Raw genomic sequence first — 27329 nt, forward strand, 5'->3', positions numbered from 1 at the left:
TTATTTAATTCACATTTTTAATCAAAAAATAATAAATGTAGTAATTTACCAACACACATTCTTTCTTGAAAAGACAATTCTGTCACTGAATTCAAGGGTAGTTTGGATAAAATAATACCAGTACAAATTGCAGACAATTTTAATTTTTTTAAATAACTTAATTAATCAATTTCCTTATTGAGAATAATTTAGTTAAGAAGTCGTGCTCCTGCATACTCCCTTCGTCCTAGTCAGTTACATAATATATCATCCAAGTACAAGTACAAATCCAACATAACATTGCTGGCAGCTAGCTACTTACTGGACAAGGACAACCATCAATGGGGTTCTCAATTCTCATTGAAATTGAATAGTCAGGATAGATGTGGTAACTAGTCCTCTTTATCTTGTTCCAAGTAAAAGAGAATACACTTTTTATCAGGTACATAGCCTTCATCTTTCAAGTGCTTCAGCAAACCAGACAAAACCCAGAATATAACATCAGCTTCCGGATGCAATTTGTCGCCTACCACAAAACTATTGACTTTCTTTTCTATCTCAATCCAACTTATACCCACTTCTTTTGCAACTCCCATCTCTTTCATTCTCTTAATGGAACTTGCTCTCTCTTTCCAGTTCCCCTCACTGGAATATATGTTTGCCATCAAAACATAAGGAGCTGGGCTAGCCGGAGCAGCTGAAAATAGTTTATCAGCAGCATACTTACCCATCTCCGAATCACCATGTATGCTACAAGCACCAAGCAATGCTTGCCAGACTAGAACACCACCATGCTCAGGCAATCCCTCAATGAATTTCTTAGCTTCATTAAGATGTCCTGCCCTACCCAACAAGTCGACAACGCAGGCATAATGTTCTGACCGAGGACTTATACCGTGATCTTTAGTCATAGATTCCAAAAGCTCCATACCCTTCTCAACTAATCCTGCATGACTGCAAGCATGAAGCAATGACAAAAATGTAACATCTGTTGGTGCTACACCCTCCACTCTCATCTCTTCGTAAAATTGAAGTGCCTTAAAACCATCTCCGTGGCGGGCAAATGCTGCAATTACCGAGTTCCATGAAACTGAATTCCTTTGGGTCATCTGATAGAACACTTGGAGCGAGTCAAACAAATCTCCACATTTAGAGTACATGTTTACAAGTCCATTACCAACAAAAGGATTTTCACAAAAATTATTTTTTATGATTAAAGAGTGTATCTGTTTTCCAAGAGCCAAAGAAGTACCGACACCAAATACCCCAAGAACAGCAGAAACCATATTGGCGTCAACTTCCATCCCCAGAGCCACCATTTTCATAAATATCTGGATAGCTTCTTCTTCGAATCCATTTTGAGCAAAAGCTACAAGTATTACAGTCAAGGAGACCCCATCCAGTTCCTCAGCAGACTCAAAAATCTGCCATGCTGCATCTAAAATACCACACTTTGAATACAAATCCATCAAAGCACTTTCAATACATAAATCCGACTGCATTCCCAATTTCCACAACAACCCATGAATTTTCTGGCCATCCCTTAACGCCTGTAAACCCGAACAAGCCATGAGTGAGCTCAAATAAGTCAAAACATTAGGACTCACAGACCCACAACAACGCATTTGAGCAAACAACCTCAAACTATCCTCATAAAATTCATTTTGCGCGAGGCCAGAAATCACAGCCGTCCAAGTTACAACATTCCTCTCAATCATTTCATCAAAAACCTTCCTTCCTTGACTAAAACAATCACATTTAAAATACGACGTTATAAGAGCATTCCCAACAGTAATCTCCCTCTCAAAGCCACCAACAAACACCAGACCATGGATCATTTGTGTTACACTGGTAGAGATTCCTAATCTCAATCCATCACAACCCGACAACATTGTAGTCAAAGTAGCTTTATCAAATCGGCAACACGCTTTATTCGACTCAGTCATTTGCTTAAAGAACTTAAAACTCATGTCAAAATCGCCAATCCTTAAAAAGCCAGAAATCATTGTATTCCACGATACAGTATCTCTCACAGGCATATAATCGAACACCTTAACGGCATTACGAAATTCACCACATTTTGAATACATTGAAAGCAGAGAGTTCCAAATAAAAAGGGCATTCCGTTGGGAGCCATCAAAATCGAAGGAAGGTGGTTGTTTGATGATACGGGCATGGATGGAAGAACCGAGAGTGAGGTTTCGGTCTCTGCCGCAGAGGGTGAGAAGAGATGTTAAATCTGCGTGGTTGAGGAGAGGTTTTGAGGTTGAAGGAAATGGGTATTGGGAAGTTGGTGGCTTTATGTTGAAGGGTAGATTTAGAGAATCTACCCATGAAGGGAGATTGGTGTTCAATTTCCATCTGGATTTCATCCATGAAATGAATAGGTGAATACAGAGAGGGTTGAGTCCTGAATGTGAAGTTTTTTCAAAGAAATTAGTTTCAAAAGCTATATTTTTAAGCGTTAAATATGTTTTTGGTTCATATAAATATATCAACTTTTCGTTCTAATCTCTCTAAAATTTTCCTTCAACTTTTAATCCCAATAAAATTTTCAATCACTACTTTCGGTCCCTATTTTTAATTTAATTTTTGTATTTTTTAATAAAAATGTGTAGAATATTTAAAAATAATTCAAAAAAAATATAATTTTTTAATAAAACATAAATTAAATATGAATTTTTAACCGTAAAAAATATAAAAATTCATATTAAATTCATGTTTTGTTAAAAAATTCTATTTTTTTGGGAGAGATTCTTATAATATTGCTCCCTCCGTTCATTTTTAAGTGTCGTTTTAGGGTGAATTTTTTGTTCCTACTTAAATGTCGTTTTGGTATTTTAAGAGTATGATTTGTCAATTATACCCTTTATCAATTATTCTTATATTTTTCAATAAAACTAATTAGTGTTATATTATTTGGAAAACTAAAGTTTATTTTTTTAAACAAAGTTTGTTTGTTTTGTTTTAAAACAACATTTGTTTCTTGTTATTTTCAAATTTAAACAAAATTTTGTTACCTATAATAGTTACATGAAGTGTTAAAATTCTATAAATAACATAGTAGTACTTGTTAAAAATTTCAAGATATATGCACAATATTTAGAAAATTGGAAATTGTTTGTTATTTATTTTTTTTTGATTCAATTGTTTCCATTTTGATTCAAGGAAATTGTTTGTTATGAGAGAAAGATAAAGCGCACAAAAAAATCGGAATTTGTTGGAGAAAGATAGTAGTAACTAACAATTGGTTACATATTAAATTTATTCGAAAGATAAAATGTGTGCAAACAAATAGAAAATTATTAGTCGATTAAAATGACGGTATAATAGAAAAAAAGTGTGCAAAAATACACTTTGCTATTTTTGTGTTAAAATCCTAAAACGACACTTAAAAAGGAATGTAGGGAGTATGAATTTTCCTACAAAATTTTATTTAAAAATATGAATTCTACATGTGAGTTTACTTTAAAAGAGGGACCAAAAGTGAAAATGAAAAAAAAAATTCAGGGGCTAAAAGTTGAAGAAAATTTTTAGAGGGACTAAAACGAAAAGTTGACATATTTATAGGGACCAAAAACATATTTAACCCTATTTTTAATTACTAAAAAAAACTATATTTTTAATATAAAATTCATTTTATTTTTATTTTAAGTTCTTTAACCTCTGTCTTTAGGTCTTAAAGACACAAGTTAGCATGACTCTAAAAATAATATAACAAAATTATCATTATCTTTTTGTTTGGTGCACCAAAATTATCATTATCTTTTATTCATTTAAAAGGAACATTTATTATGGGACGGATAGAGTAATATGGTTGAATAGAAATATTAATTTAAAATTTATAGAATTTGAAAAATGTATTGGAGAAATATTTTGGGCTAAATACATTCCCAGGTCCCTTAACTTATTTTATTTTCTCAGTTTGGTCCCATAACTATAAAATGTCTTAATTTGGTCCCATAAATTTTCTGTCGTTTACTATTTTGGTCATCTCCGTTAGTTTTTTAATGTGTAACATTTATGATATGATTTCAACCATTAGATTTCAGGTCCATTGTATGCAATAGTGAACCATCACCACATAATTTTTTTCCCTTTCTTCATCTACTTCCTTCCACCACTTCTTTACACTCTATTTGGTTGAAGAGAAATAAGGAAGAGAGAAAGAGAGAAGAGAGAAAGAGGGAAGAGATTGTACTTTTCTCCTGTTTGGAATGCAGAGAAATAGAGAAGAGAGATTAAAAAACTGTAGGGCCCACCACTTTTTATCTTCTCTCCAAAGTAGGTAAGAAAGGGGAGAGAAACGTTTCTAGTCTTTGATATTCCTACTATGCCCTTGCCTTCAAATGTTACAAAGTTTTAATGGCTTTCAATGCCAACGGTAATTGAACAAGTAGTGGAAAACACGGCAACGCTATTTAGAGGTTGCAGGCATGCATTGCTAGTGGAGCAACGTTGAAGCAACAAAAGATAAAAGTAGTAGTAAAAACAATTTGTAGTTTTTTTTTGACAAAAAAAAAATTTATAGTTAAAATACAAGTAAATATAATATTTATTTCTGTTTAAAAAAAGTTTTTTAATTTTTTAATTAAGTTTCCCTCAAAAAAAGAAAATTTAATTAAGTTAAATTAAAATAAACTACATTAACTTCATTACAAAATTAAATTGAAATATGATAAAATTGTTAAAAAAAACTTTCTTAGTATAAGGATATTTTGGTCTTTTTAAAAACTAAACACACTTCTTTCTTCTATATTTCTCTTCTTTCTCTCTTGTACCAAAGAATCCATCAAATCTACTATATTTCTCATCTCTTTCTCTCTTCTCATACTCTCTCTCACTTATTTCTCTCTTCACAACTTCTCTTCTAAACCAAACACACCATTAATTCATACAAAATTCATCAACATTCATACAATATACCAGAAAAAACTCATATTCAACATCAATTCACCCCTTCAACATCATGAATTCATGGCTTCCACAAATTTGGAATGTGTTGTAACAAAAAAGAACACTGTAGTTGGGTTTGAGGATCAGACAGAATCTCGTATCCCATCTCGTATTCGGATCAATTTCAAACAGTTCATAATCATCTGGTTTCAATATCGGATTTTGATTTGTCAAGAGGAAGCCACGCATCTAGGACTTTGTTTCTTTAGTATTTTGATTTCGTAAAGGGTTGTGATTGCAATGTATTGGTTTGAATATTTGGGTTTCATATCCAGAAACAAAACACAAGTGAATAGAAGACAATTTGCATCACACTAATAAAAATCGCTCAAACAATGATTGGTACTTTCTAATTTTTCTGAGCCGTCGAGGTCGTTCCAGAGATCGGCGAGGGTTTTGATGTGTTGGTGAGGGAGATAGGGTTATGAGTGGTGGAAGAGGAAGATGATGAATGGTGACTAATGAATCTGGAAAGATATGGATGGTGGTGATGAAAAACCTGGAAGAACATTCACGGGTTCCTTCTTTTTCCATTAGCTTTTTTTTTTTATTTTTTTAATTAAATATATACACACATGGCCAAAACGAAGTTGCTGGAGATTTTAGATTTCTTCATGTGATTGACCATTGGAAAGGAAAATTGAAGGTTTTGAGAGAAATGAAAAAGGGACTTTGGAGGGTGAATTTATGTGTTGTTGATGTGCTGAATTTGGAGAAATCCATTTTTTAAATTCATGATGATGATGAAGAAAAGAATTAAAAAGGGTTTAATTTGATTTTTTGATGTGTTGTTGCTGCTATTGATGATAATTTCTGGATTTTTATAGGAAAAAAAAATCTGGTCTTTAATTATGTTTGAATGTTTATGTGTTTTAATTTGATGAAGTTTAGTTTGAGTTTTTCATATGAATTTTTGGGCTACTGATTCTTTTTCTTTTTTGCTGGGTAGGATTGATGAAGGTGATGAAGAAGATGAAGAAAGTGAGAGAAATACTAGGTGTTTAGTGGTTCACAGTAAAGTACAATAGACCCTACATAATTCAACGGTCATCTTTTAAAGAAAAAATCAAATGGTTAAAATTAAAAAATTTAATACGGTCTATGGTGAACCACCTTTAAATATGGTTCACCTTATACTTTTGATGCTAAAAACTAACGGAGTGGACTAAAATAGTAAATGGCAGAAAATTTAAGGGACCAAATTGAGACACTTTATAGTTAAGGGACCAAACTGAGAAGATAAAATAAGTTAAGAGACCGGAAGATGTATTAAGCCAATATTTTGAAAGTTTTCTGAGATCTTAGAAAAATTTCAAATATGATACAATCAAAATTAAAAATACCTTAATTGTGAACATTATCTTATTTTATCATTCTCCTTAAGATTACTCTCAAATAATGTGAATATCTCTCTTCTCTCTTCCAGTCCACCTAAATCTCTCTCATCACCCCTTCCCTTCAAATTTTCTCTTCCAGTCCACCTAAATCTCTCTCATCTCTCCTCCCCTTCAAACTCTCAAACAAAGACTTAAGATATATGAAGAAAACAAATCAAAATCATATGCATAAATTATCTCTTTCTGATACATTTATTATTAGAAATTACACAGAACTTGATCATTTTAGAAGGTTGTTTGCGATTATCATACAATTTTGGCTTAAATGTGTTTAGTCCCTGCAAATAGGGCTCAGTTGAATTTTCGTACTTGTAATTGCTAATCCTTCCAAACATTCTCTGCAATTATTAATCATTTGAGTTTTGGTCCTAATTAACTTTGATTGCTTATGTGGAACATGATTAATGATGTGGCAATGACGTGACATAAAATGACTGGAAAAGGAGGACTCATCAAATTCTGCTGGAAAGGACCATTTTACCCTTAATGTATTCGGCCACATGCGAGAAGACCATTCTACCCCTTTCTTCTTCAACTAAAATCTTCATCTTCTTCATCATTTCTTTACATGATTCTTTAACCCACAACTCAAAACACTTCAAGGAAAAAATATCCAAAACCCATAAATCAATAAAAATTAAAATTAAAATTAAAAGTGCTAACAGAACTCAAATTAAAATTAGAAATTGCCAGAAGCTAACACCGTGGGTTGGACGAATTGCATCCTCTTAGAATCACACTGAACATCAATACAAGAAGATGAAAGATCTGGAGAACCTTAAAGAAATCGCTAGATCCACAAATCAAACACAAAAATATCATACAAGAAATCAACCTCAAAAAAAGATTATGCAGATTTGTTTTGGCTTTTATTGCTCTAGGACTTATGTGTCGCTACCATTATTTGAAAGAAAATGGATTTTTCACTTCCAACCTCAATTGATTGAATCTTATTTGTTAATCTCATTTGTTTGTTCTTGAGATTAAAGAGATGAGGGATTTTTTTCCTTGAGAAATTGATGTTGTGATGATGTTATCTTTGATTATTTTTTATAAAGAAGAGAATAAAGAAAAAAACCTCAAGTGAAATCTTGGTAGTTTGAGTCTGCGTTGAAAGGCCATCTGCACATATGAGAGGACGAGTTTTGGAGAAGAAGAAGGCAGGGGCAGTATAGTCATTTTGCACGTGGCAAGACTCATCTTAATCTTAATAATATACTCCCTCTGGTCACATTTATAAGCAAAAAGCATTTTTTTAGGTTCATTGAATAATTAATGTATCCGGTCACATTTATATGTTAGATACATTAGTTATTCAATGTACCTAAAAAGTTGTTTTTTGCTTATAAATGTGACCGGATGGAGTAAATGAAAAGAAAAGTTGCAGGCAAACCCTACCAAAACCCTAATGCAGCCCTACCCATTTTTACAGATTTGCCCTTTGTTTGGAGCCAAAATCATGTTTTTCTAAAATGACAATTTAACCCTTGATCTAAAACCAGGAGCAGCACATGGTATTAGAAACCAATTCTGCAGCTTTTTTCTCAGCACATGGTATTAGAAACCAATTTTGCAGCTTTTTTTCTCACACCCTCCTCTTCCAATCGCTCCCTCTCCCTCTCCCTCTCCCTCTCCCTTTCTTTCACGCTTTCCTTCTTCTTCCTCCCTCCCTCCCTCGTCCTTCTTCTTCCTCCCTCCCTCGTCCTTCTTCTTCCTTTATTATCCATCTACAACTGCTTCTCCTTCCATTTCACTCAACCAAAAGGTTTTATTCTTTCTCAATTAATTTATTTTTTTACTTTACCACCATTATAGCTTCTTCTTCACCTTTGTTTATTCTGTAAATGCATGTATTTGTTATTTCTTCTCAATCGATGTTGTCTGGATCATAATTTTCAGATAATTACTTTTATTTTCTATTTTTTTTCAAATTAATATATTTGTCTATTACTGTACATGTTTCAATTTTGTTCTGCATCTGAGTATTTTCGTTATTAAAGTGGTGATTATTCTGTCTTCCAGGGTTCAGATTCAAAAAGTTGGAAGAATCAACAGAGGTTGGGATTAGAGAGTTTGATATGTTAGCGGCGTCGATATGGTGACGGAGAGGGAACAGAGAATTCTCAGCCACACAGTCGATTGATGAGGTTTTACTATCCAATCAATGTATGCTTTAGTTTATTGGTGTATTTTTTTTGGGTTTTTAATTTATTTTCTTGCTGATATTTTGAGGATGATGGTTGTGGGTGAGTGTTGCAAAAGTAACGGTTTTCATGGTTGTGGTTGTCGAATTTTGCTTTTTTGAATATTTGAGCTTGGTGGATCTGAAATGGTTGCGAGTACCGTGTGTTTGTGAAATTTTTTGAATGAACAAAGAGAGATATAATTGCAATATTTTAGAAAGGGGTGCTTTCTATTAAGGATGTTGAAGAAAATCCACCAAGAAAGAAACTTTTGCAAACTTATCTGTGTTCATCATCATCTGACAGAGATAGACTGATCACTTTTGCAAACTTATTTGTGTTCATCATAATCTGACAGGGAGAGACTGATCCAGTACAAACAAGACTCTGCTACTTTAGTTATTTTAGATTGCCTTTTTCAACATATTCCTGTAGAGATGTCCTTGAATCAGAGTCTGAAGAAGAAAGATGCAGAGCTTTCTGGTAGCTTATCAAAATTTGCAAGTGCTGCAACCTAAGCCACCAACACTGGTTCACTGTTGTTCTCTGTGGAATCTCTTTGGCCTATTGAGTCAGATAAAATTTCATCACTTGCTGGAGTATATATGGCTTGATGCATCATGTTATTCCTGCTTATGTCTGTGGCTGCTTATGTTCGTGGCTGGTTTAATGATTTGTGCGATCGTAATATATCAACTGTCATTGAATCCTTTACCAGGACCTGCTGCAGCCCTCCTCTCATTGCAAATGAATTGTCCCAGGTATGGTGTAATTTCATGTCCACATAAAGTGCAGTTTTGTTTTGTTGTTAAACTGCCTGATTTTGTTAAGTTGCACAATATACTCGGTACATATTTAGTTATCTTGGTTCTGTTTTTGTTTTCATACACCTTTAATTTGTCTAAGTCATATTCTCAAATGGTTTTTTTTCCTTTGCAGGGAAACCATCTTTGTAAATGTCTCACCTAGACAATTTCAACATAACAAGAACAATAAGGAGGCGGCTGATAATTTGCTTACGCTAGCAGGTTTTTTAAATGTTGCCTTCACTTCCTCTATTGTGAGAAATGCATAACTGTAGATTCTGTTTTAACATTGTTCTTTTCAATCTATGATCGCACTATCATTTTCATGGAAAATGCTAATTTAAATTGAGACAAAGATGCTTATGACTTGAAAAATAATCCTCCAATTTAAGTTAGCTTGGTAATTACTTTGATTCCTCAAAATTAAGTATGCTTCCTTCACTTTTGTTTCTTAATTGATAGTGCTAGAGTTGAGATCCTAACACTGGCACTCGCATGAAACAGATTGAAGAGTATTATTATCAAACTGTAGAACCTTATTTGCAAGGAACACAGAAAATAAAAATATTTCAAATTATAAAAGCAAAATTAGATGATTTTGTTATTATCAGTAAATGAGAATAAAAAAAAAATCAATTTTAAAGTGGAGGGCAAGAGTTTTAAATCCGTGTGATTTTTTAATACGTTAAGTGAGGTGTGTCTGATGTACTATTCTAAGAAAATCATGATTTCATAGTTAAATAATCTTCGTTCTTGCTATCTTTCTCTTCTAGATCTTATTTTTAACATAAAGGATAAATTTCCGTAAAATTTAGAGTTCTTGCTATAAGTCATTACAAATTTATTTTACGAAGGGGCCTTATTCTTTATGATTTCGTGTTTCTTGCTATAAATCACTAAACTTTTGTGAGCTTCTTCTCATTTTGTTATGAGTATGTTTCGTGTTTGATTTTCTTTTAGTAGAAAGAGAAATGGCAAAAGATGATTTTGTTTATACTGTTTGAACTTGATTTTCATGGAGGGATGCATCTTCACTCTTCAAATCTACACACATCAAGACAATGGTGACGTGAATTTGCAGGGTTCCTTGGCATACTAGGTTCCTTATCAGAAGGTTTTATTTGTCCTTTTATGGTCAAGCTGGGTAAGTTAGTTCATTTTCCTTTTTTTTTTTTTTGTGTAAGTTAGTTTTATAGAATGTAAGTTTAGACTTTAAATGTGTTAGTGTAATTTTTGTGTGTGTGAAACCTTCTATATGTTTCAAATACTGAAACAATACAAGGTGATAAGTTGATTACTTCTAAAGAAGAATCACGGCTATGGAGCTTCTCTTATTGTTTTAGTGCTTCTTCATTTTTGCTTTTTCTATTTGAGAGGAAGTAGAAAACCAACAGACTCATTTTACTTTGTTTCAGGTTGCTTAAGTTAACGACAACATGTTTCAACCCCATCCGTTAAAGAGGTCTCTGTTCAGCCCCAATTTAAAGGCATTAATAAGTGTACCTTAGGTAATAGAGACATTTGCGAGACTCACTGTGATTTTATAACATGAAACTGATGTATGTTTTTGTTTTGTTTTGTTTTGGAGTGTTGATGTATTTTGCGCTTTTCTGTATCAGCTGCATGTCTTTTGAGGTTTTTGTGTGTTGGCTTCCTTTCTCTACTTGAGTTGGTTTTAGTAATTGTTTCATTCACAGGTTTAAAAAGAACAAGTAATTTTTGTCTACAAAATTATGGTCAATTAATGAATTTTAGAATAAGTAGCAACTAGCAACATGTCTCTTACAATCAAGGGTACAAAATTTGTTATAATATGTTTTAGATTCATGGTACAATTAAGAAATGCTAATTGAAATAATAATTATGCTATAATGCATTTGAATTTAATCTCTTACTACTCATTCATGTTTCTCCTCCTCTTTGTAATCCTTTTCTATTTTGATTTTCAAATGTTACAAATCCTTCTTTTGTATGTATAATTCATTTGTGCTTTTTCACAATCACATGAATAAAGGATTGGAAGGGTTACATACAAGCTTCAACTTCAATTTAAACAACTAAATGTTATGCAAGCATTTGATGAAAGGAGATGATTTAGTAGAAATTTTCTGTAGCGCATGTTCCATTCAAAATTAATTTGATCTGATAATTTCTCCGTGCTTATTGTATGTGTGGTCATGGGACCTGTTTTTATAGTACGGGAATGAGCTGAGTTTGGTTGAGGGTTTTGGAGCAACTTCGTTTTGTTTGAGTGCTGATGCTTTTTTGTATTTTTCTGTTTCGGCTGCAAGTCTGATTTAGTTCTTTTAGTGTTGGCTGCCTTTCATTTTGTTTTCTGCAGCTCTGTGTTGTGCACTGTAGGTCTGGTGTGAATTTTTTTCTGCTTGAATTGCTTTTCTGGCTGGCTGCATTTTTGTTTTGCAGGGTTATCAGTTCAGGTTCGCTTCTTTAATCATTGTTGAGGTTGTTTTGTGCGTTTTAGTGTGTTGATGATGAAGTTATGCAGCCTTCTTGAGCAATGCAACATTGATTCTGTTAACTTGGTTTTCTACTTACTGATGGCTGAGTGATATGGTTGCATTATGTCATGTTGTAAAATTGTTGTGTCACATTTAATGATTAGAGTTTATTTGTTTTGTACTGTACCAAAGTTGTTTTTTTGTATTTGATTCTTTGTATTTGATTCGGGGAGTGAGAGTCTCTAACTGGTGTAGTCTTGGCTGATCGGTGGGACTCTATTAGAGTTGTTTTGTATCGAAGACTTTGTATCCGGATTTTCAAATATATCATGTGTTAATGTGATCTACATATGCTTAAATTAAATATGCAAACTATAATACTATTTATTTTTTATTTGAAACATAAAGTAATGCTTCAATACATGTGTCATTTTTTTAAAGTGGAAACTATTAGCGGTTAGTTGTTAGATTAATTTTTTTCTTTTTTGTTCGGGTTTTTTCTTTGTTCAGGTATGAACATAAACGCTCGAATTCTTATTTCTTAACTCATTGAGCTATGGAACCCCATAACTTCTATACACGTGTCTGATTTAATACAAAATTAATTGTTTCAGATATCAGACCCGTGCGTTTGAAAAATATTAATAATAGTTTCCTTTGGCCGTTTCATTTGATATTAAAAATAAAGGTCAAGGTCAATCACTTAAGCATGTTGGGGTTTATTTGCCTCAACCAAAATTTTCTCATAGGCAGATATGTTGAATTGTCTAGATTTACATCAAGAAATGATTTAAAGATGTTGGTTATTGATGATGAAGGGGAAGATAGCTATGTGATATCTAATGTAGTTTATAAAGAAAATTTTCAAAATGTACTCTAATTTTTTAAAAATGTTTGACTTGCTTATATAAATATTCATGTTTGTGGCATTGATTGTAATCAAAATATATTAAGCAATAGTTTATCACAAACCCGCGCGATAGCGCGGGTCAAGGGTCTAGTTAAGGGTAAAAAAAGACATTTCATATATGTTTGGCTGACGTGGCTTGATTCATACCCAGTCACCACTTGCCACATAAACGTCATGTTGCTAATCACTATCCACCTCATCAAAAAAACGTAATTAGGACTAAATTTCAAATGATTAATTTTTGCAATGACAAAATGGGAGGATTAGTAAGTACAAGGACTAAAATTCAACCAAAAGGCCTATTTGCAGGGACAATAGACATATTTAACTGCCTATAATTTTCATAATGGTTTGTTATCTTCCATCGTAGTTCCAACCATCAAGAGTAACTCTAGATGTGATGTGACACCCTGAGTATGGATTTAAGATGTGTGTTTGTCATATTCACTTGAATGTTATAAAGAGTGTCAATACTTTCGGTGTTAAGAAGCTTAAGGATAAACTAGATCAGTCACACTGACAGTGTAAATATATGTATTTTTCTTAAGAGTCGTTAAGAAATTAAGGATTCTTAGTATGATGGTTATGTTATAAGACACTTGTGCGAGTGTAAGTCCCAACCTTGTTGAGCAGTACAACATTATGACGTCTACTAGGCATGTGCGAGTATAAGTCCCTTAAATAGTTGAGGAGAAACACGACATTCTAAAGTAAAGCCCATGACACATCAGTATGGACAATAATGAAATCTGGAGGGCCTACAATTTTAGGCTGCAATGTTAATTGCAGTTCATATAAACCTTAGGTCGTATTTGGTGTAGGACATGCATTAAAAATGTGAATTAGCAACCCATTTACTTTTCGTCACAATCAAACAATCTTTCAAAATAAAATGGAGACAAACAGAGGAGGTTGTAAATCATAGTGAGTATTGCTACGAGTTAATATCGAAAGTGAAAAGATGATTTTAGATTCAAGATTTGAAATTTGAGATTCCCTAACTTTGTTTTTGTGATTACCGATTAATTTCGGAAGATGATATGGTGTTTCAAGTAGGTTAGTTGTGGGTGATACTATTTTCCGGTTTCGATCGTTGATATAGATATGAATGAAAAGGAGAGAGATTATCGAAGTACACATGTCTTGATATTATTGGAAAACAGAACGAACGACATATAATGAAATGAAATAAAATAAGGAAAATGTTAACGAACGACACTCTTTAAGCATCCAAAATGCTCAGATTTTATGAAAGTTTATGCATTTATCGTGTTAAAAATTGAAGTCTTGAATTTTTCAAAGAATAATTTCTTCATTAAAAATGTTTAAAGAGTGCCCACATTCTTTATCAAGACTCGTAAAATAAACGCTCGATCAGGTTGAACAACACAAACGAAAAAACCCTCTTTCGTCTCTCAAGTCTCAACTTCCTCTCATTCATTCATATTATTTTCGTGGTGAGTTCGTAGTTATAATTTCGTTCGTTCTTACCTTTTCATGGCTTCTTCTGATTGGTTCACTAATTTCTGGTTTCTGGATTTCACATCAATCAATCAATCAATTTATATTTTGGTTGTATATGTTTATTTATTTTTTGTCTTTCAATTTTGATTTCATTTAGTCTGTGTCTTTCATTTTACCCTAACCCCAACCCCAACCCCAGCTCTTGTTGTGTTACGGAAAATGGAGAGCTGATGATAGAAAAAATTTAGGTATTGTGATTTGTGATGCTCATCTTCATGCATTTCATGCACCAAACCTCCCATTCAATTTGTTTCAAATTCTATAATAATAATAATAATAATAATAATAATAATAATAATAATAATAATAATAATAATAATAATAATAATAATAATAATAATAATAATAATAATAATAATAATAATAATGTTGTCATGGTTTATATAGATTATTAATTCCTGGGATTTCCTATTATTATTAGTTTGTATTATGGAAATCCATGCTTTTCCGTGGTCTGAACTGCTTTCATGGAGTATACGTAGTGCTTTAAGAGCATCCACAATGGTAGTTCCCTAACAAGGACTCCCTAAATGGACCCCACGTGACACATCACTTATTTATAATTTTTTAATAAAAGTACCTATTAAGGACTCAATGACTCCAATGGCAATACACTAATAAGGACTCCAATGAAAAGTACTTAAATATGTCCCACTATCTTTACATATTAAACAACAATAATTTATCTATTACTCATTTTTACAAGTGGGACCAAGTAGTACACATTTTATTACTTCTTTATGCAAGTGGGACCAAGTAGTACACATTTTATTACTTCTTTATGCAAGTGGGACCAAGTAGTACACATTTTATTACTTTTTTAAACGTGGGACCCGTTAATTACCCAGGAGAGAGAGGGTCCTTATATAGTTGCCCGTTCCTTAACGGGGACTCAATTTTTCTTCCTCCAATGGAGGGTCCTTAACAGGGAGTGGTCCTTGTTAAGTAAGGACCCCCCATTGGAGATGCTCTAATACATTGTATCTGTTTTATATGATTTATGGATCCCATCTTCTTTGCTATGAAATCAAATGATTTTAATTCTTCTATTAATCATGTCTGTGTTTTTAGTAGAACAAATAAATAATCAACCAAATACCACGTACGTGCTCATGGCATCTGATGCTTCTCTCCCTCCTAACTCCCAAACAAAGACCGAATATATATAGGAAGAAAACAAATCAAAATCATATGCATAGATTGTCTCTTTCTGGTGCATTTATTATTAGAAATTACACACAATTTGATCATTTTACAAGGTTGTTTGCGGTTATCATACAATTTCAAGAATGGATTGTTGTCTTCCATCGTAGTTCCAGCCATCAAGAGTAACTCTCGGAGTGACACCCTGAGGGACCTCAAAAGATATATTAACAGGCATGCTCTCTCCTGGGACCAGTGAAAAATAGTTATCAGAGTAATGAATCGGAAGAATTCTCGTGTCTTCGCCCTCTTTACATTCCGTCTTTGAAGCATGAACAGAGAGATGAAGAAAGAAAGCAACACCAACATCATCCCCATTTATTTCAGAAAATTTCAAACCATCATTTTTCCCAGCAAAACATCTTTGTATCCTATTGAACCAGCCAGTTTCGTCTTCTTTTCCAACCCCACAGGCACTAGCTGTTGAACTGTACCCTAGCATTGGAATTTTAGAGTTTGGTTTTTCAGATGTGTTTGTCACATTCACTAGAACATTATAAGTAGACTCGTCAACTGAAACCTTTGACGTTATCTTTAGAGGTATTTTCTTCTTCCTATATGGCTCCAATAACGAGTAGTCTCCACCAGAAGGATGCAACCAATAAAAGTTTCTAGATATAATTTTATGATCTGACATGTTGTAGAGTCTGAGAAGAAGAAAGTAGACAGGCTTTGGATTTTTTGACTCTGGATACTTCATTTCAACAATAGGTGCAACCTTTTTTGGTAGCAAAGAGAGATTTTCATGAACTTTGTAGTATGGACGTGTTCCTTCGAGATCCCACGCTGAAGCTTCAACAGCTACATTAGACAATTCTTCTGAGGTAGTATTAACAACCTGTTTTGAAAAGGAGGATAACAATAACATGATACAAAACCATTAATAAAATATTCCTACATAACTGGACTAAGTAATAAATTGCAATACAAATTGTGTGAATAATGAAATTTTGACCAGTTTGTTACACTTGTAATCTTTCTAATTTGTTACTTCGGCACCCTATCTGGAAAGAGTATACTATTTACCATACTGGTTTACAATCACACGTATCTTAGTGGCAAAAGGCTTCTGTTGCGGTTTTTGTATTTGGTAAAATAACAAACCTGTTTGTATCTTGAACTCATAAAACTAGGAACTTTAGTTAGAAATTTACCTCTATAAAATACGTAGCCAGATTAAGTTGTACATGAATGGGTTCTGCAGCACATCGACAACCATAGAAACCCGCTGTTTGGTCAAGTAAATGATCATAAAATTGACCTCTCAAACCAGTCCAAGGATTTTGTGTCTTCCATATCAATACACCTGTATATTTACTCCACATTCTAGATGTCCACCCCTCCAGAAGAGCTCTATATTGTATGTAGTTAACAAGTTGCGCCTGAGAAAATTATGGTATAAAAATATCAACTTCAACTTAAGAACAGCGAAAATAAGATGATGAAAAATGTATCACTTACTTTCAAACAGAAATCATCAAGATCTCTTACAGTGCCATAAAGTTGAATCTGATCGTGAACCTTGTTTGGTTTTGAATAAGGAATGTATTTATGGTATTTCCATATGGGATTTGGAACTTCTTCTACATAACCATTGGGAAGTTTCTTAAACACCGGTATCTGCCATCCTTCTGGCGGCATTGTTGCTCTTATGGTTGATGCAACTGGCATTCCCACAGAACCAACCTCTGGATTGAATCCATAATCATAAAAGTTATCCTTGAAGAAATCTTCAGGATTTTGAATTTCATAAGGACCATCAGTGAAGTTCCCCATCCCATCAGCAAAGCCATCCCACATTGAACCTTGTATGTAAACGCGTGTACCATCAAGGTACTGGCTAGGATCCTTCGGGCTAGGATCCCTCAACACCGGGGACAAGTCTCCTGCAGATTTGATATTTTCATCTACACTTTCAAAATTAGGATGAAGCTTCAGATCAGCTTTCAGAGCAGCGTTTATATCATCTGGAGGGGTTTGTTCATTTCCGCCAACCCATAGGGCAAGACTAGGATGATTTCTTAGAAGCTTGATTGTGTCTCTTGCACAAAACAAGAAAAGGTCATGATCCAGTGGACCATCTGGATTAGATATTGGGACTCCACGTCCATCAACATCCCCTGTGATCCAGAACTCTTGCCATACCTACAAAATTTAAAACAGTAAAATGATTAATTTTGAAAACCAATACCACCACTAGTGTAATTTATCAAAGAACTAAAAAATGGGATATTTTTTTATAAGCCTAAAAAATTGGATGTGACCAAAGGGTCATCAGGTTAAGTTGTATAAGCATCTAAATCAGTTAAATAAACTGTGACCAGTTAAATTCACTTTTCAGAAAATAACAACAACCAAGCCTTAACATTAAAATATTTGTACATAGGATATGGATAAATCACATCATAAGCAGAAGATCCCATAACCTAAACAGACCATTCAATTAGAATCCCCCTCTAGAAACAACAACAATATAGAACAACAATCAGCAACAACAACAAAGTCTTGTGCCCTTTGGCGGGGAATGCTGTCAATGGTTCCTGTCATGTATACCCAAAGTATTCATCTACTAAATCCATCCAACTTGAGGCTTATGGAGCTATGGTTGAAATCTTCATCTCTCTTTGTTATTTTGTATAATTGACCTAAGGCACTTGAATCAAGAGTTTGTTGTATTCTATTCTTCCTAAAGTTATTCACACACAAGCACTTAGAATGCATAAGAACGTGAACAAACCATATATGCATACAGCCAAGTAGAATTAATATAACAAATTCATTAAAAATATAACAGGAAAAAAGAAAGAAAGAAAAAAAATAACATGCACTATAAAGGCTGAATCTTACCAGAAGGCCATAATAATCACAATAATGATAAAATTCTGGCCTTTCTGTCAGTCCACCACCCCAGCATCTTATCATGTTAAAATTCATATCTGCGTGAAACTTGATATCTGTATCATACCGCTTCTTCGAAAGCCGCAGTAACCCATCAGACAATATCCAGTTACCCCCTCGAATAAAAATCGGTTCTCCGTTGACTTTAAATAGCCTGAAAATAAGATACATGCAGCAAAACATATGTGCAGACAGTTTAAAGATTGAACTAATTGTATTTAGTGAAAGATAGAAAACATTGAAGAAGTATGAATAATCACTATACCTTCCGCCTGTAGCATCATCAATATGGCTCTCAATTTTGCGGAAGCCAAAGAGATGGCTCCATGAATCAGACTCGCCAAATCCTTTAACATCAATGCTAATGACAACGTTGTACAAAGATTGCTTCCCCATTCCATTGGGCCACCATAAATTGGGCTTGTAGAAGAAAAGCTGTTGATGCAACAAATTAACACTTGAACATAAGCATAGAAACTTAAACCCTGATACATACAAGTTAGCCAGATTAGTAGTAAAAGGATGCTAGAAAATACTATATCCAGGATGTTCAAAAAAAGGCTGTACTTATGACTACTTGGGCTGCTTTATTAAAATTTTATGTATACTATGTTGCTTTATCTATTCAGGTTTGCATATGCTTGTTGAAAAAATAGGGCAGTCCTTATGATCATTGGGGCAGCTTTAAATATTTTTGCTGTCAGCTTTCAAACTCGGTAAAGGGCATTATGTACAACTTACAGGTGATGAATTCAAATATCTTCAAAATTTCTAATATATCTTCAACAAATTACCCCCACCATACGTAAACCTTTGCTCATTAGATAAGTAAAACAATATAAGAGTGATCTAGTAATTAGGATACTCTGAATATGGTAACAATCAGCAGTATATTAAACGTTGTCTATTTATTATAGTACAAGCACAGCATATATGACAGCTAACTCAAGAAATTATAATGACAGTGAATTAGAGCTATCTAAAAGTTAGACACACCTATACAGCACAAACATTAAACATGCCACATAGACAAGTTTGTACCATAGTTGTCAAAGAGCATTTCTCAAGACTCAAGAATAGGGTGGTGATATGCGATAAATTGCCTCATATTGCCAACATTGTTGATCGAGACTTTTACAATTAATGATCAAGTCCTTTGAACGAGTTGAAGATTTATAGACACAAAGGAAAAACCTTTGCATAAGCACAGTGAATGTTGTTACTGACCTCAGGAAATGTATATTGCACCCGTGAGTTCGCAGGAACTGAGAGGTTTTGTGTTTGAAGATGCTCTACCAAACAAATGTTATCCTCAAGTTCCATTGTCACTTGGACAGTCAAAGAACACTCGGCTGTCCAGGAGCTCCTGTTTTCCAATTCAGTTGTTGTGTGCAAATATGCTCTCTCATAATTGTCAAAGAATGACGAAACCAGGTGAGGATCGATTATTTTTACAGGCTGCACCAAACACAGACACTGCAATCAACCTACCAAACAACAACCGAAGTACCATACATAAAAAAAAAAAAAAAAATATCTAGAGGATGCATGATCAGATTTATGGAATGTATGTATGATGACGTTAAAAGCTAAAATTAATGAGTAAGGATCCTCTCGATTTCTCGAAAGAAATGAATGATGTCATTTAGAGAGAGATAGATATAAAAAAGAGTAATGCTAGCAACACTCTCTTTTAAACACTCTCTCTAATACTCACTTTCTAATTGGCTTAAATCAATGTGGGCCCTACGTTTTGAAAATGAAACCCACATAAAGTGGTGGGACATACATTGATTTCACCCAATAAGAGAGCGAGTGTTTGAGAGAGTGTTGCTAGCATTTCTCTATAAAAAATAACACTACTCACCCCAGTAATGGACTAAATAAATAACACTACTCACCCCAGTAATGGAAATGGAAACCTCGTCCCATATTCCAGTATTCCTATCTCTGCAAACAAATTTAACACCTGCATTAGGTATAGATACATTTGCCTTTGCATGGCCTCTTCATAGTTCCAATTCTCTTAATATTTCAAACAGTCAAAAGTTACACCCAAAATGCCCTTCAATTTCTTTATATATACCGGGCATTGCCTAACCAAACTATAAAAATCGTGACATAGGTTTTAAAATCAAAGAAAATTCAATAATCACTTACGAAAAAAGAAAGCTATTAACAAATTACAAGTAATAGCAATGTCACCTTATAGGAGCCATCCAGTCCCAACCTTCAACATACTGTGTGGTCACGTCCTTTCCTATCTACAAAACAACAAAAGAAACTGAATTAGATATTCCACATGCATGTCCCCTTTTCCTCTCACACAGCCTCTCCCTCCCTCAACTCATAACTGATTTCAGCCTCTTGAAACACCTGAACTCATACTCAAAGCTTTCATAAAAGTTATGTAATTAGAAAGCATAAAATTAATGGTTCAGATACTAATTTAACTACCGACCTCATGATCACCGCCTTGACCCCCTTCGGGAGGAATCGTCCCAGGATGATCTGGAGGATGAACAAGAACAGCAAGCAGGTTATTGCCATCAGGATGAAGAATATCAGTGACATCAATAGAGTGTCTTCGAAACATTCCTTTTGGAAGAACGGTTTTGTGGCCATTTAAATAGACGTCAGCAGAGTAATTGATTCCACGAAAGTTCAGATCACAGTACTGGTTAGTTGACTGCAAAACTTCACTTAATTAGTGTCTACTAATGTCCATCTCCATCCATAAAAAATAAGATTATCAAAAGCATAGGCATAGGTATGTGGGAAAATGATTTCACAAACTTGAAAGTATAATCAATCAAACATGAATAAGTGAATATATATAAGCCATAAATAGAATGAAATTAAAAAGAAATGATGTTAGAAAACGTACAAGGTTGCATTGAAAGGTTGTGAAAAACCAGAAAGTGTAAAAGTCTCTTCCAGAATCAGCAATGTCTATGATAGTTTGATTTTGAAGTCCATAAAAAGGATCTGGCACGAGCTTGTTCTTCACTAAGGTAGCTAGAACACTGTGAAATCAAATCAATGAAAAGCAATGTGAGCGAGTAAAGCGTCACTGTCTGTCACTGAGAAGAAAAAAGGAAAGAATGAAAATAGAAGATTACGTTCCGGGAACGACGGCTTCGATCCATGGGGAAGTGGAGGAAGTTGGAGGGTGGGTAGTGGTGAGCTGAATTCCGGTGAAGTTGATTTCAGTAGACCTAGCTGCTAACCAACCACCATCGAGGGTGGTCTTGCAGTGTTGCTCCTCCGTCGCCATCGATCCAAATCGAACTCGGTGAATGATGCTGATGGTTAATGTTAATTACTTGAGTAAAACATACTGTATCGTTTATTACCAATTCTTCGGTTGTGCAAGCATTGCGTGTCTTAGTCACTTAGTTGAGTTTGGTGACATACTCCTTTTACTCTAATATTGAAGAATGAATTCATTATAGACACGTTTTTTCCTCATATTCACCTGTCAACTCACATTTCCTCTCAACAAAACAGATTTTATTTTTATTTTATAATTCTTAAATATTGAGCTCAAATTAGGATTGTCCGATCTTAATTTAATGAGAAATGATAAGTTGACAACTAAAAAGTTGTCCCACACCATATTTTTATACTGATTTGAGTACAAATTTAATTTTTTAATATTCTTTTCCATCTTGAAATCTGTGCATGCTTGGAATTGCTTGGTGGAATATATACGGTGTAAGCAAGGTTGTAGATTTTTGCATGTCAACATATCATTGCCCTAATTTAATAGTCACCAAATAATTACAATAGACTCTTCCTTTAATATCAGCTACGGTGTTTGTACTGTGTTGACAAAATAAAATAATTGAGACTATTGATGAAGTTAATCCCTATTGTTTCTTTACAAGAGTCGTGGTCAAACAAAAAGTGGTTCCTCCAAAAAAAAACTTGGAATGACATCTAAAATTTCGAATACGAGATAAAGGAACTCTAAAATTTCGAATACGAGATAGAGGAACTTTGAAGTTTAGGTGGGGTTTAGCATGGGAAAGAGGAATTGTTTCCCACCATGGGAAAGAATTTTTTGACCATTAGATTAATTGAAGAACATAATCTAATAGTAGACCATCAACACTACATTTTTTCACACTCTCTCACCACCATTCTCTCTCCTCCCTCCATCCCCACTCACCCACCACAACCAGAAGCAACATCAAACCCACCACCGTGATAACATCAAAATTCTGAGATCCTTCCACTTCAAAAAACTGTCCTCATGGTAATAACATCAATATATTTTGAATTATGCCTTCCTTCTCAAAAAATGGATCGGGTTCTCAAAGCAATGATTGGAGTTGTTCTCATGTGCCCCTCTACAAGCCCACCGTAGCATGACATCTGCAGTATGTTGTTGTTCTCCGTTTCTTTAAGGCCTTCGTGTTTATAGCTTAAATTTGATCAACTGTTTCACACCATCATCTAATGATGTCTTGATACATCAGTACAAAGTTAACTTGTTTATGGATTTGGATCTATGAACATGATTTTTTATTTTGTTTTGGATCTATGAGCAAAATATGCAATGAATAATAAAGTGGATTAATTAAAAATAAATGATGCCCATTAATGGACAATGGAAGAAGGAAAAAGTCCATTTGTGTTCATTGGACGGTGGTTGGTTTGATGCTGCTTGTGGTTGTAGTGGGTGAGTGGGGATGGAGGGAGGAGAGAGAATGGTGGTGAGAGAATGTGAAAAAATCTAGTGTTGATAGTCTACTATTAGATTATGTTCTTCAATTAATCTAATGGTCAGAAAATACTTTCCCATGGTGGGAAACAATTCTCCTTTCCCATGCTAAACTCCACCTGAAGTTTAGGCATTATAAAGAAAAACATGTATATAGACTATATATAATTCTTAGAGTATTATTTTTCCCACCCTATGGCCTTCTCGCGCGCCCTGTTTTTTTGACCAAAATACCCTTTATCCGGACTATGTAATCCGGACAATATTCGGATCATATAATCTGAAATGATTTGGAAATCACCCTGCCCCATGGGACTTGCGAAACATGGCTTTGGTCAGGGTGAAATACAATCCGGACAACATAATCCGGACACAATGGTTGTATTCCGAAAAAGGAAATTCGCACGCCCTGTATTTAAACCAGGCGGGAAAAGTAGTCGTTTCTTTCCGGAAAACGTAATCCGGACAGCTAGGGTATATATAGTTCTCCAGAACCTAGCTGAAGCAGACCACCTTTATCAAAAACACTCCCCACACCTCTAAAAAACACTCCATTTGGGCGAAAAGATGGTTTGGAGCAGCAATCTGGCCATCAAGGGGGGTTAACATCATCATTTTTGATTGAATGCAAATGTAATGTGTATATAAACCTTTCCCTAGTCGATTTTTAGGCGATTAACATTTGATCACGTTGTATGATCTTTGCAGTACTTTTCCGGAATATGTAATCCGGACTGCATTCATGTGATCCGGATTACGTGTTCCGGACTGTATCAGTGCAGAAACTGTGTTCATTTTCTGACTCTGCTTCACACTGTTTTCAGTCATGGTTGTTCCTGTTGATCCCCCAAATGATGATCTACCTCAGAATGAACCTCCTGTTGTGTTGCCGCTTCTTTTACTTCAAGATGCGCATGATTTCGGAAATGCCAAATCCGAAAATCCCCAACCACCACCCCCTACAGTAGAGGATGCTCCTCCTCCTATTCCTCCAGTTGTTGCTGTTTGTATTGAGCAGCGAGAACATTTTACCACCAAACACAGGTTTGCAACAAGCAATGATTTGTTGGAGTGGGTTCGGGAGAAAGCTAGGAAGCTTGGTTTTTCCACTGTTATTGGTAAATCCGATAACGGTGGCAACGGAAGAAACGCATTTGTTACTTTGATATGTGAAAGGGGAGGTTCATACACCGAGTACAAGAGAAAAAGTCGGCGTGAGATAGCTGGTTCGGTTAAATGCGAGTGTCCGTTTAGGCTGAGAGGTTATTTGTTGACTGGTGGTGATTGGAGCCTCAAAGTTGGTGATGGTAAACACAACCATGGCATGACAGATGTGTTGAAAGGTCATAAAACCGCCGGTCGTCTAAACCCAAATGAATGTGTTCACCTTGAAGAGATGGTGGAATCAAACGTTCCTCCGAGGCAAATGCTTACCAACTTAAAGAAGAGGAACCGTACCACTTCAACTACCATCAAACACGTTTATAATGCTACTTACAAGTATAGGCGGTCCAATAGGGGTACGAGGAATGACATGCAACATCTCTTGAAGTCTTTGGTTGATAATGATTACATTTATCATTGTAGGAAGTATCATGATTCTGATGAAGTCAGTGATGTTTTTTGGGCACATCCAGATTCTATCAAGTTGTTTAACACGTTCTCCACGGTGCTTGTGTTGGATTCAACATACAAGACAAACAAGTATCGTCTTCCATTGCTTGAGTTTGTCGGTAATACTTCTACCATGAAAACATACTCTATTGCTTTTGCCTATATGCTGTCTGAGAGGCAAGACAATGTTTATTGGGCTCTTGAGAGGTGTCGTGAGATGTTGCACTCCAAAGATCTCTATCCCAAAGTAGTTGTCACTGATCGGGACAATGCTTTGATCAATGTTGTGGAAAAGGTTTTCCCTAAAGCTACTACTCTGTTGTGCTCATATCACATTGGACAAAATGTGAGAGCAAAGTGTAAATTGGATTGCAAAGTGAAGGATGTCAAAGGCAAGAATGGGGAAGCGATCAAGCCGGCTTCAGTGGTGAAGACTGTGATGGCTGCATGGATGGATATTGTGGACTCCAAAACGGAGGAAGCATATATTGATAATTGGACCCGGTTCAAAGTTGTATGCGCAAAATTTCCCAAGTTTTTGGAATATGTTGAAAAAACAATTTTGGATCCGGTTAAGGAGAAGTTTGTGAGGTTTTGGGTTGACAAAAACCTTCATATGGGGAATACTACAACAAACAGAGCTGAATCTGCACACGCTCGGTTGAAAAAGTATCTGATTAGTAGTATGGGTGATTTGAGCACAAACTGGAAATCCGTTCATGACATGCTAGAGTTGCAACATACAGCAATACATGCTTCGTTTCAGACGAGCATTATCATGCTTGAACATCGGTTCAAAGACAAGGTGTTGTGGTCTAAGTTGATCCGGAACATTTCAAGGGAAGCTTTGCATCATCTCGTTGTGGAGTACAATAAAGCACTTGAAATTGGTACGGATAAATCTAAATGTGGTTGTTTGAGTTTGATCACTTACGGATTACCATGTGCGTGTATGATAGCTTTGAAGATCAAGAACGGCACTGCCATCTGTTTGGAAGAAATTCACACCCACTGGAAAAGGTTGAGGTTCGAGTACGAGGTTGACACGAAGCTTCAAAAAGAAGAAGACATCTCTCTATTGCCAGAATGAGATATTCTCCAGGTATTTTTTTCAAAACTGTCTCTGTTTATGTTCTGCCTAGGATTTCTATTTATGTATTCTGTACTGGTGAAATCCGGATTATATACTCCGGACATAGTTGATGGGTTCCGGAAAATATGATCTGGAGAGGTAGCATTTACGCCCCATGCAAGTGCATTTAAGGCTCATGCATGGGGTGTATCGGGAAGTTCCGGATTTTATAATCCGGATTACCTTATGTGGCTCGGAACATAAAATCCAGACTGTATCAGTAGTGGTAACAGAATGCATGTTCCTGACTGTTTTCCATCAACAACAATAATGACAGTTTTTTACACATTGTAGGCCCGGTTCAAGGATGCCGATTACAACATGAAGGTGCATTTGAAAGAACAATTTCGACAATTTGTTTTACCGGAAACCACCTCTATGCGTCCACCGCCAAATAAGGTCACCACCAAAGGAGCTCCAAAGAAAGATAAGCAAAGCATTCGATCGACAAGGCGGTCCCCTTCCATATGGGAGATTGTTGACTCCCAGGAACAAGAAACACAGGGTTCACAGACACGGTCAACAGGGACGAGTAGAAAGAGTGCACGAAAAAGCAACATGTCTCCTACTCCTCCTAAGCCAATTCCAAAAAATCCAAAGAAGCCAACACCCGTTGAAGTCCACATACCACACAAAGACCAAATCCCAATTTGGATGCATGACTTTATTGAAAAGGTTACGGATGTACCCGGTGATGACCATTGTGGGTTCCGAGCAGTTGCGGTCCTACGGAACTTGATTGTTGATGATCACGTATTAGTCCGGTACAACCTTTACAAAGAGCTTATCGGTGTAGAAAATGACCGCTATCGGAGGATGATTAATGATGATAGGCGGTATAACGAGGTCTTGGACGCTCTATCCTACTTCGGTATTGGCAATGCACCACCGGATAAATGGATGACAATGCTGGATATGGGTTCCTCATCGCACAGAAATTCAGCCAAACGGTTGTTGTGTTGTCCATTGGGAAATCAGAAACCTTTTTCCCTCTATGTGGTCCACCGCCACCTCCAACTATCGATCCGTTGATATGTCTAGCATATGTGAATAACAACCATTTTATGGCCTTCAAATTGAAGGATGGTTGTCCGATTCCTCCCACTTCCGCTCTATGGAGACAATACCATCAAGAGGATGCAGACACCTGGCCTGATAGATATGTCAGCCGGATGGCAGATTATAATGAGCTAAGTCGGGAGGCGGGTGTAACGGTCATAGAAGATGATGAAGAATTGTACATTGTTGAAAATCTCGATCCCGATGTGAGGGTTGGTGCTGGTCCTGCTCCTGGTGTGAAGGTTGAAGTGGATGATAGTCGCATTGATCTTTCGGCACCATAGATTAGATATATATCATTAGTTTAGTTGAAATGTATATCATTAGGTGAAATGTGTAATGATATAAATTCAACTTTTTTTGGTATAATGATATATATAATCATTTTTTGATATAATATTTAAGTTAATTGTCTTTTATACAAACATATATAATGATTTATTGGAAAAAAAATGATAAAAACCACAATGACATGCAAAT

At 35.1% G+C, this 27329-nt stretch overlaps 5 protein-coding genes across 9 annotated transcripts; 3 read left to right on the top strand and 2 right to left on the bottom strand.

Annotated features, from left to right (window-relative positions):
• Window positions 1–127: 127 nt before the first annotated feature.
• Window positions 128–2390, bottom strand: LOC146911409 (Tetratricopeptide repeat (TPR)-like superfamily protein). The gene has a single exon (XM_085724358.1). The coding sequence runs from the start codon at window positions 2349–2351 to the stop codon at window positions 372–374; it is 1980 nt and encodes a 659-aa protein (XP_085580484.1). The 5' UTR covers window positions 2352–2390; the 3' UTR covers window positions 128–371.
• Window positions 2391–7919: 5529 nt separating this feature from the next.
• On the top strand, window positions 7920–11052 carry LOC146911410 (uncharacterized). 5 transcript variants are annotated; one of them, XR_015018212.1, is made up of 6 exons: window positions 7920–8097; window positions 8355–8498; window positions 8874–9276; window positions 9455–9543; window positions 10282–10465; window positions 10737–11052. XR_015018212.1 is itself a non-coding variant. In XM_085724788.1 (6 exons), exons 3-6 carry the CDS (start codon window positions 8984–8986, stop codon window positions 10748–10750), a joined length of 459 nt encoding a protein of 152 aa, XP_085580914.1. In that variant the 5' UTR covers window positions 7920–8097; window positions 8355–8498; window positions 8874–8983; the 3' UTR covers window positions 10751–10808. The 5 variants fall into 5 exon arrangements, 2 of the variants coding, with proteins under 2 accessions (XP_085580914.1, XP_085580915.1); XR_015018211.1 differs by having other exon boundaries at window positions 10343–10465; XR_015018213.1 differs by having other exon boundaries at window positions 8355–8479; window positions 10343–10465.
• A 4328-nt stretch (window positions 11053–15380) lies between these two features.
• Window positions 15381–21639, bottom strand: LOC146911411 (glycoside hydrolase family 2 protein). The gene is made up of 11 exons (XM_085724384.1): window positions 21438–21639; window positions 21203–21341; window positions 20777–21004; window positions 20521–20579; window positions 20217–20265; window positions 19543–19773; window positions 18581–18750; window positions 18265–18469; window positions 16879–17562; window positions 16572–16799; window positions 15381–16255 (listed from the first exon to the last, which is right to left on the bottom strand). Exons 1-11 carry the CDS (start codon window positions 21590–21592, stop codon window positions 15488–15490), a joined length of 2916 nt encoding a protein of 971 aa, XP_085580510.1. The 5' UTR covers window positions 21593–21639; the 3' UTR covers window positions 15381–15487.
• A 2225-nt stretch (window positions 21640–23864) lies between these two features.
• Window positions 23865–25748, top strand: LOC146911412 (PKS-NRPS hybrid synthetase cheA-like; the record flags this gene model as incomplete). Its single annotated transcript, XM_085729516.1, has 3 exons — window positions 23865–24713; window positions 24834–24981; window positions 25036–25748. Coding segments are annotated over 3 exons (1710 nt in total), but the record flags the coding sequence as incomplete, so codon positions are not given.
• A 363-nt stretch (window positions 25749–26111) lies between these two features.
• On the top strand, window positions 26112–27133 carry LOC146911413 (uncharacterized). The gene is made up of 2 exons (XM_085729517.1): window positions 26112–26636; window positions 26726–27133. The coding sequence occupies exons 1-2, from the start codon at window positions 26112–26114 to the stop codon at window positions 27131–27133; spliced, it is 933 nt and encodes a 310-aa protein (XP_085585643.1).
• Window positions 27134–27329: the final 196 nt, after the last annotated feature.

The sequence above is a fragment of the Medicago sativa genome, chromosome 7 (genome assembly GCF_051527215.1).
Source record: "Medicago sativa cultivar Bolivia chromosome 7, Bolivia_mono, whole genome shotgun sequence".
Taxonomy (NCBI): domain Eukaryota; kingdom Viridiplantae; phylum Streptophyta; class Magnoliopsida; order Fabales; family Fabaceae; genus Medicago; species Medicago sativa.

Excerpts from the sequence above, each read along its gene's own strand:
- LOC146911410 (XM_085724788.1), top strand. The coding sequence starts at position 8,984 with ATGCAGAGCTTTCTGGTAGCTTATCAAAATTTGCAAGTGCTGCAACCT. Across the intron at positions 9,277-9,454 it reads TTGCAAATGAATTGTCCCAG|GGAAACCATCTTTGTAAATG; the intron begins GTATGGTGTAAT and ends TTTCCTTTGCAG. Across the intron at positions 9,544-10,402 it reads TAATTTGCTTACGCTAGCAG|GGTTCCTTGGCATACTAGGT; the intron begins GTTTTTTAAATG and ends GTGAATTTGCAG.
- LOC146911409 (XM_085724358.1), bottom strand. The coding sequence starts at position 2,351 with ATGAAATCCAGATGGAAATTGAACACCAATCTCCCTTCATGGGTAGAT.
- LOC146911413 (XM_085729517.1), top strand. The coding sequence starts at position 26,112 with ATGAAGGTGCATTTGAAAGAACAATTTCGACAATTTGTTTTACCGGAA. Across the intron at positions 26,637-26,725 it reads ATGATAGGCGGTATAACGAG|AAATTCAGCCAAACGGTTGT; the intron begins GTCTTGGACGCT and ends CTCATCGCACAG.
- LOC146911411 (XM_085724384.1), bottom strand. The coding sequence starts at position 21,592 with ATGGCGACGGAGGAGCAACACTGCAAGACCACCCTCGATGGTGGTTGG. Across the intron at positions 20,266-20,520 it reads GACTGGATGGCTCCTATAAG|AGATAGGAATACTGGAATAT; the intron begins GTGACATTGCTA and ends ATTTGTTTGCAG. Across the intron at positions 17,563-18,264 it reads GTGATTATTATGGCCTTCTG|GTATGGCAAGAGTTCTGGAT; the intron begins GTAAGATTCAGC and ends TAAATTTTGTAG.